This window comes from Lytechinus variegatus, chromosome 3, assembly GCF_018143015.1.
Source record: "Lytechinus variegatus isolate NC3 chromosome 3, Lvar_3.0, whole genome shotgun sequence".
In the NCBI taxonomy this organism is placed as follows: domain Eukaryota; kingdom Metazoa; phylum Echinodermata; class Echinoidea; order Temnopleuroida; family Toxopneustidae; genus Lytechinus; species Lytechinus variegatus.
In genome coordinates, this window is record NC_054742.1 from 11,215,112 (window position 1) to 11,229,796 (window position 14,685).

A 14,685-nucleotide genomic window follows, 5' to 3' on the forward strand; every position below is an offset into this window, starting at 1 on the left:
CGTCTTTCCTATTGCTCATTACTTATGGTGCGCTGTATGAAGGAATTCTGAAAATATATTATAAGCTATTAAAATTACTTCGTTCACCTTTTAGTCCATTTATATTTAATTAAAAAAAATATGATATTTTTTGTGACCAACGGTTATCGTTCGTTTTAACGGTAGAATAAAACACATTTGCAGGTAATTTATTGAAAAGTCGTTTCATACGGCGCATCATACTAATCAGGGATACGAAAGACGGTCCCTGCAAAAAAGACTCTCTCGTGCAATCGGGTCGGCATCGCAAGCAGTACATTATGTACTGAGCTAGCGCTACCGGTAATATCGGGTACACAAATGTACGGTGACAGTTACTACACATACTGTGTAGCGCAGAGTGGAACAGACCTTTGTGTCGGGAATCTATTTCCGCTTTTTGTTTTGTGGATAACATGTATTGGACATGATTTAAAATACCACCATGTGGCAACCGGTGAATGACAAGGAGAGAAAGTGTGGCATCGGTAAGAAAAATCAAATTTTAAATCTAGTTGTTTTAGTGAAAACACATTCAGATAAAAAGTTTGCAAAGCAAAACAAGTCAACACTGCTGTAGTGCTACGCACCCCGTCCCGGCTCGGGGCCGGGGGGAACGGGGCGCGGGCGCGGGTGGCCTGGCTTAACATTAGTTGATGTGGACAGCTGGCAGCCGTCTGTTCCGAGGAGTTTTTTAACATTTTTTTTTTCATTTCTCCTCGTACACAGACGGCTCGCTATCGTGCAGCCACCATTAGGGGACTTGCAATGCAAAATCCCCCCGTCGGGGCTTTTCAATTTTTGTCTTTAATGAATAAAAATTTCGAAAATTATAGTGACCAGAGTGTAACTGTAAATTTATATTCCCTCTTGGCATCAATTGCCAAAAAACGGAGAAAAATGAAGTTAAAAGGAACAAAAACAGTGACTTACCTCGGCTGTCGCGCAAATTCACTTCCCCGTTTTATCCGATCTTAAGTACATAAACATATGGCCATTGAGTCCCCTGTACAGATCGCGCTAGAACTTCGGTCTCTGTATTTGGTGAGTGAAGCCAACGAAGTTCAGCTGAACAACCAACAAAACAGAGACCGAAGCTTTTGGTCTATAGTTGATGTGGACCATGTGTGAAACTTGTATTTGTACATACATTTGAGCTCTATATCTAACGTTAGTTCTAAATTTACATTTATTCATGAGGACATGCATAGAACTGTTTTTATGAAATATAAATTATGCAAGTTAACTTTAACTTAGTCTTAGTTTAAGTTATATTTTTTTTGAAGATTTTATTTCTATTAAATCTTCATAACCATACAAAATTTCTTGTAATATTTTTCAAGGAATAGGGTTGGATGGTAATATTAATTTGACCTCTTTGTTAAACTTGAAACAAAAAAGTGTTATTTTATTTACCTTTCCTACAGTCTGATCTCCATAGCTGCAGGTATCTATTACTTTAATAGCTGTGTTACTGTTAGTGCTAGACAGCTGGCAGCCGTCTGTTTCGAGGAGTTTTTAAACATTTTAAATTTTTTTTAAATTTCTCCTCATACACAGATGGCTCGCTATCGTGCAGCCACCATTAAGGGACTTACAATGCAAAATCCCCCCGTCAGGGCTCTTCAATTTTTGTCTTTAATGAATCAAACTTTTGAAAATTAATACAACCGAAATGCAAATTAATATTCCCTCTTGGCATTTATTGCCAAAAAATGGGGAAAAATCAAGTTAAATAGAACAAAAACAGTGACTTACCTCGGCTGTTTTTGGTCTATTTTAGTGCTTGACTCGGCCTAACCCAGGCTGGCTCTCATGCTGGAGGGAGCCCAAGGTGCTATTCACACTATTGAACTTTTGCGATGCAGATGCATGGGCAGAAATCCCAGGACGGACTTCCCCCCCCCCTAATAAGAATAGTAGGGGGGACACTATATAGAATGTCCCCCCTACTATTTTTTGGTCTATTATCAGTATTATGATGGTAAGAAGTACATCATTCAAAATCGAAATAAAACATGTATTTTGGGATGATAACCTTTTTTTTCTTGTCAAATTTATTTTCGTCGAAATGACCTTAAATTTGGGGTGATAACCTTTTTCTTTTCTTGTCAAATTTTCCAGCCCCTCGTCCCCCCTACCTTTTGGGAGAGATTTCCAACCCTGTGCAGATGTACATGTACCCTAAAACTTAGAACACCCCCAAAAAGGACCAAATCGTTTAAAAAATGGGAATCACGCACCCACCTCAATTTTATTGATGTTTGTCCTGAGGGTCTGTATCATTAAATAGTAACGTAAAGAGCTTGTCCCTGAAAAATGCAGGGACTTTCCATGATCGCAGCGATCAAACTTACATGTACATGACTGTTTCTGGTCGAAAGAGGGCCAGAAATCGATTGGTGACTATCATAGACCAAGAAGGGATTGAGTAAACTAAACAATCGCCCCGGGCACTCATTGTAAAAACAGCGTAAAGAGAAATTTAAATATAAAGTGACAGCAATTTTGACAGCTGGAAACAGGTGATGGCCATAAAATGCTCTTGTTGAATGTCCATTTGTAGTAGGTCCATGCCTACATGTATAACAAGTATTGCCAATGCTTTGCATAATTTGCATTATTAGTTTAGTTAGATATTCATTCTGTTCATGATTGCAAATGGTGTTTAGAATATCCAGTTAGATCTAAATCCCCCACCAAAATTCTAGTAACAGAAATGTCCTCTTGATATTAATGGTCCCTCATAATAAACAGTGCTTTAGTATGATCAATTTGATCTTCATGCTTGCATTATTCTTTTTTTAATGAAATACACAATTCGTTCTTTATTTGCGTAAATGTGCGGTTTTCAGATCAGTATATAAAAGAATTTCAGCTCGCATCATTTGAAAGACCCATCTTTGTAATAGCTTGTGATGTGGCTGTGTGGCATGCTGGGGCAAGGGAAGTGGTCAAGGGCTCAGGGGAGGGGGCATCAGGCTCCCAGCCCCTACATTGTACATGTACATGTAGTCCCCCACCTTGTAATTCTACCAGACATGCCTCTTATTTTTTTGCTGCACCCTGGCATTTTGAGAGATGATGCCATCAAAATTCTAACAGAATATGATCAAATTAATGATTCAGAGTCATTTTGTCTTTCTAAGAATGCATGTACAAGTTAGCTTTTGATCTCTTTCACTTCTAGGCAGTTTCACCACAGATGGACACAGAGGCAAACAAATCAAACTGATATTCATGTCAAATGCTTTATGTTTTTTTAATAAAACAAATCAAACTGATATTAATGTCAAATGTTTGGGTGTTTTTTTTGGATAAAACAAGACCTGATTTTTCCCCGACTCTGGTAGCCATTTTTTAAATTTCAAAATGGCAGCCAAAGTATGGATACAAATTAGTGTTGAAAATTATATTGACTCATATTTTGTTTTGACAGATTTTTAAAGAACAAGTTTGATCATGATGTTTTAGCTTGTGATGCAGCTTGCTATCATAACACTTTATAAAATCCCATAGAAAGAAACACCAGTAATTCATTTATCTTATTATAAAATATTGATGAAGTATGTGATACAGTATGTAACATCAGTTACCAAAAACATGAACCTTGTTTCTCATTTCCCAGAAAAAAAGTTATATTACATGAAACTTGGTAGATTTCCTTCATAGGTAACACCCCTCCCTTCTACATCAAAATTAAAGATAACAACACTCAAGTCATAGAGTAACATTACATACATGCATGTGTAACTGTAACATCAGTTACCAAGTGGAAAATGTAATGTCAGTTACCATTATAAAACATTGGTTACCAATAGTGAAATGCAAATGTGGTCAATTTTATGGTGAAGAAATATTGTATACATGTACTTGTTATTTAAGTCTTTCACTTACTTAAATTACACCAGAAGGAGCTTACTATGAACTTTTAAAAGCCAAGTTCACAAGGGTTACTATATAAAATTATGAAGGAAGTTGCATTCCCATCGTGCAAAAAAAATTACTTTGAAATTGTTTTGCATAACATGTATGCACATGGCCTTATCAAGTTCCTAATTGTTTGTATCAGACAAAATATATTTTTTTGATTTTCGGTGTTCGGGGGAGGGGGTACTTTTCCCAACCTACATGTATTGCCTTAATCTGCAACATTTGATAAGCTTAACATTGCATTGATTGGGGTTTTCAGGGCCCCCTTTTTAGTTTCTCGGGTTCTTTTGAGCATTGCCAGGCTAAAAATTCCTGGTTTTTTTTACATGTTAGTAGTTGTAGATGTGCGATACAATTTTTTTGTTTGGTTTACAAGTATAGATGAAAAGTGAAATATGACAGTTCTGATCAATGTTGCATGGATCTACATGTACTAAAACTGTGTCTTTTTTCTAAATAGTTCACAGTTTTAGCTGAGAAACTGGAGTTTATTTTTTGTTGACAGCTAAAAAAGAATTAATTAGCAAAGAGTATGATCAAACAAATTTTGAAGAAGATTGAAAGCCGACAGATATGAGCAAGCATTGCTTGCACTGACTAGAATAGAAAATCAGTAAAATTGCATGGTTGCATGAGATTCGAAGAGGGGTAGGGGAGGAGACCCTCATTCATTTTGCCTTTTTTGAGGGGGGGGGGGGTTGGAGAAGGAAAAGGTAAAAACTAAGGTCAATATAAAACCAATGAATATGTAAATGGGTATATAGTCAGAAAAATCTATTTACATGTATGTAAATTTATACAATGCAATATGTACACTGTAGGAATACATGTCATGTACATGTACATGTAGCTGCTATTACCCCCCCCCCCCGGGTTTAGTAAAACATACAGTACATTTCTTATCTTTTGATGATTTGAAATGTGACGTACAATGTATTATGAAACCTTTATATGATTTTAAAAAGCCTTACATACATGTATATTAGTGCTAAGAAAATTATGCCTTTGAAAATCATACACCCTGTAGCAATGGTACATGTACATTTGCAATGTCAGTACCGACAAGTAATAATAAAATGTTCAAATCAAAGAAAAGAAATTAAGAATTTTTTTTTGCATTGAAATGTTCCCAGATACTTGGGTAGGCCTATACTCCACATCAAACTCACTTTTCTGTAAAGCCCTGCACAGAAGATACATTGCAATGATTCCACACATTTAACTTCCATGTGTTATCTCTATGGCAAATCTTAGTGTACCTGTATGTACATGTAGGCCTAACATTTACCAGCATGGTCGTGGAAAAATTATCATAGCCCCCAAAAGTAATAACAAATTATTTAATATTTTGACACATCTTAACCTAGTATATTTATGTATTCAACTTATTAAACTCTATCTACATGTACTCAGGGACATGAGATATTTCAATTTTACTGAACACCCTGAAATTGCATGTTCTTTTTGTGTAACATCAGTTGTACCGACACATTTTTGCTTGCTAATGCGTAACAAATGTGGTTGCATTGAAAAACTTAGTATCGGAGTATACAGCAAGGTTCACTTTATTAAGACTATCAAAAGCAAACTCCCATCTTTTGTTGTTTTAGAGAAACACAATGAACGGTGTGTAAAATTGTGCTGTGTAATGTCAGGCACCATGAAAATGCCCTTCTGTAAATTCTGTAGCTTTATTCTTTGAAAGACACCATAGGAAAAATTGGCCAGCTGTGAGTTTACACGCCATGTACACTGTACCCAGCCATTAAATCTTTTCCCTTACGGCTGCCCATAGAAATTTACCCGAAAGCTATGAACAACTTAAAGGGCCTTTTATAATAAGCCCAATATGCAATACTTTTTGTTGATTGCTCCCCCCCCCCTTGGCATGCCACACCATCACACCATCAGTGTTTTAAGCAAAAATAAAAAGGAACAAAAAATGTACAATATAATTGGGCAGAGCCTGCACTGAACTACCAAGTTTCACTCAGCCAGGCTCACCTCAGTGACTGTCCATGCTCACTTTCCTGGCATTCGGGATGAAATCCGACCCTGTTATTTGAATTTTTTTCAAGAAATTTCAGAAAGAAGATTTAATGGACACAAAATCATGAAGAAAAAAAGTTGTGACTCAGGTGAGACAACTTGGCTCCATTTTAGAGATGGGGCAGAGTTTTCCCTTCATGTACATGTAGGTCCGAGTTGTCTCGGATTCTATAACATCACCAATGTGGCCAATTTGAAGTCTCCATGGATGTAGTGATTACCAACTTTTACACCATTTAAAAAAGGTTTATTTTCAATTGGTATATTGTCGATACGTCCAATTACTAAGTGTTAATTGGGCAAAATGAACGAAAAAAATGAATACTAGACGAACTGGTTATGAGATGAAATGGTCATAGATGAACTAGTGATTAGACAAAGTGATGATTGGACCAAATGGCTATTGAACCAAATGGTTTTCAGACAAAATGTTGATGGACAGAATGGCATTAGACTATTAGTGAAGGTAGACCATGTGGTTAGGGGATGAGTTGGCAGTAGACAAATTGGCAATTTACCCTTTAAAATTTGTAACTTTCTTATTGCTTGTCTGATAATATTCAAACTTTCACCTCCATGTATCTGCTTGTCTGATTAAATTTATTTTCCTTCTAAAAACAACTTTGTTTTGGTAGGATTTCCCTTTAAAGATGTGGTAACAATCTAAAATGAGTTTGAACAGAATCCAGTGAAATTACCACCAAAATGTATAAATAAAAATTATATGTGCCAAATACATGTAGCTCTGAAAAAAATGCATAATTGCTGAGAAATGAAAAAAAATAGGCACAGACTTCCATCTAATGTCAGGCATTTTTCGAAGCAATATCAATACACTGACCCACATACATGTATGCTTTCTGTGTTTAATAGTTATCATCAGGATTGTCGATTTTGAGCTAAGATTTCATGATTTTGCAAAGATAAGTTTACATTAATGTACCAGATTTTGACTTGTAATATAATATTTTGACAATTAATGTTGATTTGAAATACTATCTCATTAAATAATTGTTTGCTGCAACTACTGTCTTTTACCTTTAAAGGACAAGTCAACCCCAACAAAAAGTTTATTTGAATAAAAAGAAAAAATCCAACAAGCATAACACTGAAAATTTCATCAAAATCAGATATAAAATAAGAAATTTATGACATTTTATTTAAATTTTTACTTACATGTAATTTTACAAATAGTTATATGCAGTTTATGCACATCCTGGTCGGTATGCAAATGAGGAGACTGATGACGTCACCCACTCTCTATTTTTTTGTATTTTATTATATGAAATAATGTAATTTTCTCATTGTCAAGTGAAACATTGATTAATTCCTCCCTGATTATACTGTGGAATTAGTATTGTTATATATATGGTTCAGTCACTTGGTCCTTAATGTTTAATCTGTAAAACATGAAATATTGTATAATTCAAACAATAAAAAAAAATAGTTAGTGATGGACATCACTGACTGACTCATTGGCATGACACTGTTGTGCATATCACTGTTTTGTGAGAAATAAGCAAAACTTAGAAATGCTTTATTAAACTTTCTTATTTTACATCCGATTTTGATAAAATTTTCAGTGATATGCTAGTTTGATTTTTCTCTATTTATTCAAATCAACATTTTTCTGGGGTGGAATTGACCTTTAAGATTAGTCTGCCCATAATAAACTGTAGTCATAGACATTTTTGCATACATTTGTGAACACTACCTGTCAAGAAATAAAAGCTCAGGTATTGTCTGAAAATTAGTTGTATACATGTACTTGTGTACAAATTAACAGTATTAGTGTTTTATAGTACATGTACAGTACTTCACCTTCATTTCATTACTGTACTGAACATGTATATTTTCTGTTACTTCCTTATTCATCCATTCCTGTTTGTATGTAATTCTGGTTCAAAGGGGAAGTATCGTGATACCGTACATGAAGGTTTTCCTGAATGAAAACATTATGCTTTGTTCATTCAATTTCACCTTTAATTATGCTTATTTTCTTCTATTTACTTTTCCATGGCAGACATGATGAAATATTACATACAATGTATTGTGAATTATCATTGTGAACTTGTCTCTCTACATATAATTTCAAATGATGAATGCACATGAATTTAAGTCAATTATTTTATTAATAGGAGTAGGGGAGATCGGGGTTGGTTGGAACGCGGGGTAAGTTGACTGTCGTATTATTAATAACAATAAATTGAGGGCAGTATTGCATAAATTTTCATGTATTTTAAAACCGTTGAAGAAAATTACAATGTTTCAAATTACATGTACCCCGCGTTCCAACTAACCCCGATCTCCCCTAACTTAGAGAGCTCAAGATTGTGGATCATTGAAGATTAGTGGGGTATTGGTCCCGAAGTTTTCACATAAAATGATTTGAAATAAAACTAAGATCAATAAATTTAAGAATAAATTCTGTACTTCATCTTGAATACATGACCTATCAAATAGTTGAAAACATACAAGCAATAAATAAATGCAAATTCATGAGCAATATATTGAAATTCAGAAAACTGTAATTCAACCAATGAAATACCATTTAACAAGAATGGTTTCAAATATTTGTTAGTCCACTACCTTTTTGTAATTAGTTTGATAAGAATCATAATGCAAATGCTATCTAGTTGAATGATGAGAGGATTGAGTGATATATAGCATGTCAAATATTTTTTTAAAATGGGAAGTACTCAGGTGCAAACATTGTTGATTTCAACAGTGAGAGTTACATGTATGCCAGCTACATGTATACTGTTTGTTCCCATGCAATATAAGATTGGTTGTGTTACGATACTGCAACAAATAACAATAAAAAAATAGATTTAAATTAGATTTTCTTCATTTTTATTACAGGAAAGTAACAATCATAAACTAACAAAACAAATATTGGTCTTACATGTACATCTCTTGAAGTGACAGATGTGCAATCCAAAGTGAAATCCTATATCCAAATAAAAATCCTAGTTGGTTGGCGAAGATTCTGTATAGTTCACAAAGATGGCGATGATGAAACTGATGTTGAATTGAAGCACGATGAATAACAAGAGTCACTGCACTTAACAAGTTGAAATGTCTGTGAAGACGATGTTGATGATGATTAACAGACAATTTCAGCAATCCATGGGTTGATTAGCATTCATTAAAATAGCTTGATAATCTCGATGAGAACTGAGAATTCCTCTCTCAAAGTAACTGCAAACAGTTCATTTATGGCGTGCAAAAAATTCCACAGAAGATAAATGTTGTATTTCATGTGGAAATAAAATATGCTCTGACATACATGTAAAGTCTGGCATGAAACTCCGAGTTCTGATCTGATGTGATGTGATTTGATGTTTGAAGAAACTGTCAGCTTATATATACAAATTTCAACTATTCTGAAAGTTTTTAGGATTCATTATTCTGGAAGCTTCTGGTATTGTCTTCAAAAAGAACATTCTCCTTCTTTCAGGAGCAATCAAATCTAGAAGACTCTTGAATGGCCTCAGTGAAATTAACAATGTCAACAAAATAGCTAAGCCTGTTGTTCTTTTCACTGCTACTACATGTAGTCTATTGTGTAGCAATCTATTTTTTAGGAATGCATTTCGAAAGTAATGCGGATAATTGTCATGGAGTGGTCACAAGGTCACCCTTTTCCAACGCAACCGCATCGGAGGGGGTGTGTGTGGTTGCCATGACAATTATCCTCCTTTTTCAGGACGGGTGCTCGTAAAAATAGTGCGGATTATTTTCGGAGTTTATGAACGCAATTTTTATTGAATTATCCGCATTACTCTTAGGCGGCTAGTAATTGGAGGATAGGTTTATGAAAGGGGTATGAGAGCTACATTAGGTTCACCAATGTTCTACACAGAGTTTAATAAGAAACTTTGACTAGATGATAATTAATACTTAATTCATATGAAATTTATTCATATATCACAAAAAAATGCTTCTATGTTATTTCTTCATCAATTTCAATTCTACATATCCTCAATTTATGTCACCAATATAATTCACTGCAGTGTCAACTGCATGGGCTGAAATTTAAATTGTGTTAAATTGTGTTACGAGATGCCGGATGAGCTCCACATCATTGATGTGCTACATGTAGCTTTATTTTGTTTCAACATTGAAAACAATGTGGTGGGGGGGAGTATGCAATGGGTCATTAATATACATGTACATGTATGGCACCACCACATTATCGGACTCATTCATTATCGGCCTGGGGGTAGTGGCTCAACTTACCCCTATGTTCAACTTATCCCACCTTCCCCTACACGTGTACATGCTAATTGTTGTTCAATATATATAAATTTCGAAATTCTCTTGTGCGTTTATATTTCTACTCGGCCTGCGGCCTCGATGAAATACAATCGCATGCAAGGAGTTTGAAATTTATGGACACTCATATTATGGTATATTTAACTCCTTATCATGCTCTATACATAAAATGACATACAGTTATGTACCATTAAGAAATCTAAGAGTTAAAATTTGGTATATATAGAAATTGGTACAAGTATAAACAATACTGTTGGTAATGTTAATCTGTATATAAATCAATAATGTAATAGCCATGGAATACTGTAGATGTATTACGGTTTGCCTTTAAACTGGTTTAGGTATAGGTAAGATACAACTGTTCTTTAGGAAGCGATCTTCGCATGGAAGTACGAAAGTGTGCGCATGTTGGATGTGCTATTCACTGTTAATAGAAAGCCTACGCTGCTGTTTCAAATTTGCGCGAAACATGTGACCTCAATGAGAGTGTTTCCATAGCAGAATACCACTTTACATGTACATCAACTGGAAACCAGTTCAGGGGATGGTAATGAAAATGTTTATTAGCGAAGCGATCTTCTAAACTTGTTTCCTAAACTGATTTATGGAAACCACTATTTATTTTTTGTCATCGTACCTGAGCACTATTTAAAATTATCAAATTCATTACCTATTTGTTATAATGTGGGCAGTAGTAACTAAGGAAACTAAACCTTTAATCTGGATGCAGAGGCGTCTAAGTATTATGGTTTCCTTGGCAAAGATCAGTTTTTAGTTATGCTTACACCCTGTAGGTACATGTATGATCTTTTGTACATGAAGGTCAAGTCCACCCCATACAAATGTTAGATTTGAATCAATAGAGAAAAATCAAACAAGAATAATGCTAAAAATTTCATCAAAATCAGATGTAAAATAAGAAAGTTAATGACATTTCAGAGACTCTCTTATTTTTCACAAAATAGTTACATGCACAACTCAGCAGCATGCAAAAGTTGATTATGTTCCTTATTAGTTTCTTTTTTTTGGTATCATTTGAAAATGATATTTCAATTTTTTCAGATTTGACAATAAGGACAAGCTTGATTAAACCATAAAATGTTAAAACAATTGTAATTCCCCATGATTATGGAGGAAGAAAACTTGTTTCACCTTCCAATGAGGAGAAAATTATTATATTTCATATTTTGAATAAAAAAGAAAGAGTGAGTGACATCATTAATCACCTCATTTGCATACCAGACAGGATGTACATGTAACTGTTCTGTGAAATTAGCAAAATTTTAAAATGACATAACTTTTCTATTTTCCTTCCGATTTTGAAGACATGCTTGTTGGATTTTCTCTTTTTGTTCAAATCAAGTAATCAACTTTGGTGGGGTGGACTTACAAATGTATCCTTTATTTGTTTGCAGTCATATCATTCTCCTAATGGATGATACCATTTTCCAAAGATCTTTCAGTACGTATACGTACATGTAAATGATTATGCTTGTTGGATTTTCTCTTTTTGATCAAATCAACTTTTTATTGGGGTGGACTTGTCATTAGTTTGCAATCATACCATTCTCTAAAGGTCTGTCAACATGTATATCTATATGCAAATTATTAAAATTAAACATATTGATCATTTATTACACAGTTAAAACTAATAAAATGACCACCCATGGGATACTGGTATATTTATGAGGAGGTGGTCTTTATGAACAGCAACTGATGGACAGGTTCCTTTACATGGGGAATTCTAGATTCAGTGGAAGCAAATTTCAGTCTTTATCTCAGGGCATTGTCAGTTTAGATCAATGAAACAACTGCAATTCCGGGGGGGGGGGGGGGGGCATTTACATTGACGAGTGGATACCATGCGCAACCAAAAAAACATGTAAAAAAGGATGTCTTTTTCAAGATAGCCGATAGGGCACGTTACGATAGGGCACGTTACGTACGTATAAACTTGATAAGGGTGTCAAAAACACTAAAATAATGAAAAAGGGTATCTATTTTCGCTAGGAAAGCTATGTGTTTAGGGTCAAGTTTGCAATGGTGTAAATAATTAAAACTAAAATTGATAAAGAACTTACTTTTGCCCCAAGAGTCAACACTATGTGTTTAGAGTACGATTTCCACGAGATGTGGGAGGTGGGTCTCTACTAAACCCAATGATGTAGGTGAAGGTATAAAAACTGACGACCGACTCCATGTGGTAACAACAAAATATCGCTGTCCTTGTTTTGGGGGTCAATTCAGGGAACTTGCCAAGAATATCGTTTTGTTTCCAATTCTTGTTAAGGGTAGGGTTTCTCACGGCAATACTTGTTAAGGGGTGCATTTTCAGAAAAGGGAAAATATGTGTTTAGGATGCTTTTGAGACCCCATGGTCGCGCATGGTATCCACTCGTCATTGGAAGTGCCCCCCCCCCATTTAATACTAAATTATCAAGTGATAACTGTTATATTTTGTAACAATACTAGTTTAGGAAAATGTTAAATGTTTTCTACAAAATGTGAGTGCTACTTTATGAGTTTTATTCATCTTTCCTCCTTGACATGTACCACAGCTATATGGAATTTTGATGGAAAAGTTGATCATGGATTACCTCTTTCAATTGGAGATGCTGTCCACATCTTGGAAGAAAACATGGGTAAAGAACCTTTATCATTCTCTTTTAATTTGCTTTTATTAAAGTGAAATGATACAATAAGATGTGAAAATAGAGAAAAATCTGCTTAGTTTCATGCTGTAGGATATATTTCAGGTTTTTAGTCAGAAAAAATGAGAATTTGTGAGTGGAATGTTAAAAAATTATTGTCATATTCATTTTTTGTTACATAATTAAGTTGTTTTCTCTAGGCAACATTGATTTTGTGTGTTTGTGTTTAAACCTTGTTGATAATGTTCATAATTCATTATGTAGAGAGAACTTTAATACAGTACATACATGTACTGTAGGGACTAGTATGAGAAGATCTTTGCTATTAGCTTGAAAACATTAAATAGTATCTTGTCATTTGCAGAGCTAATATAAATCGGTCTTCTTGATGTTCCCTGATGAAAAATGTTTAGCAAGCATAAAATGTCTGAACCTACATACATGTATGGAGTTTAATTGAAGAATTTTACCAGTAGAAAACAAAGAGCTTTCCTTCATAGCATACCCCCCAAAATCATGGATTTAAGTATTAAAGTGCACAGTGAGCTATTTAAAGACAGGGATATTATTATTAGTCTTTAGAAGTTGAAAGCTGGAGTGTAAAAAGGGTGTATAATGCACTAGGGTTTTATGGGTGTATTTGTTCTTAAAAAAAATGACATTTTTCCCTTTCATTTGATTTTTTTTCACTTTCTTTTGCTTAGGTTGGTACCGGGGTTATTGCTCAAAGAAACCCATGGTAAAGGTAAGCATTGCTCATATGCAGATTTTATTCTCTTAAAAATAAAGTGGTAAAAGAAAGATTACATTGGATGATTGAAAAACACTATACTTGAAATTAGGCTGGTGTTTGGATTGACTCAAGATATGGAATATTACCAGACATCATTTTTAGCAGTCGTCTGTTGAATGGAGTATATCATAGTTGGTATTGATAATCTGTTGTTTCCCATTCACTAACACCACTCTCTAGGACTTCGTGATTAGTGCTGGTGAGAAGATCAAGGTAAAATAAGTTGAGACACTTCAGTTGAGCATTAATCATCAGAGCCTTATATATTTTAAGGAGAAATTATACATGCTCTTAATTTGCAATTTTACATTTGCATTCTATATGCAATTTGGGTGACCCACTACATAATAATGATCCATAGTTTCCACACTTAATCAATATTATTGTCTGTTAGTGGCATGCTGGCTGTATAAGCATGCATCAGGGCTGGTATTCAATTTGATACTTAATGTAGCCAGTGCTCATTTTAAGTATTTTACTTAGTATTTTGCTTAAGTAAAATACTTAACAATCTTTGGAATTCATTTGTAATTTCTGGCTAAGAATTTTGCTCAAATCTTTAAGTCAGTCCCTACTTCGCTTAAATTGTGCAGTTGACAAATCTATTGTATGCAAAGTAAACCATTCTGTGCACAGATGGATAAATGTACATACATTATGCATTATTTTACATCACAATGGTTATAGTACCTTATAGGCTGTTTTTTTTCGCATGTACATATTTTTTGCAATTCGCGGGGCACCCAACATTTTTGCGGGATGTTGAATATGTACCAAACACTTCTACAGCAATTCAGAGTAGAAAAAATCGGGCAAAATATGTGCAAAAATATACTCCTGAAAGCCTTCATGCTGACGTATCTTTCGTTCATATTAAGTGTGAAAAAGTGGCTTAAATTTCACTTTTTGTACCTTTAGATCTGAAAAAACATCATGTCACAGTCTGATCTGTAAAAGCAATCT

General features: G+C 34.5%; 1 protein-coding gene across 1 annotated transcript in view; it reads left to right on the forward strand.

Moving 5' to 3' along the window:
- The first annotated feature begins 255 nt into the window (after positions 1–255).
- Positions 256–14,685, forward strand: part of LOC121411964 (dedicator of cytokinesis protein 3-like) — a 52,361-nt gene continuing 37,931 nt past the window's right edge. Inside the window, exons 1-3 of the mRNA XM_041604875.1 lie at positions 256–506; positions 12,837–12,920; positions 13,634–13,674. Coding sequence (XP_041460809.1) covers positions 464–506; positions 12,837–12,920; positions 13,634–13,674 — 168 coding nt within the window. The 5' untranslated portion in view covers positions 256–463. The remainder of the gene's footprint in view (positions 507–12,836; positions 12,921–13,633; positions 13,675–14,685) is intronic.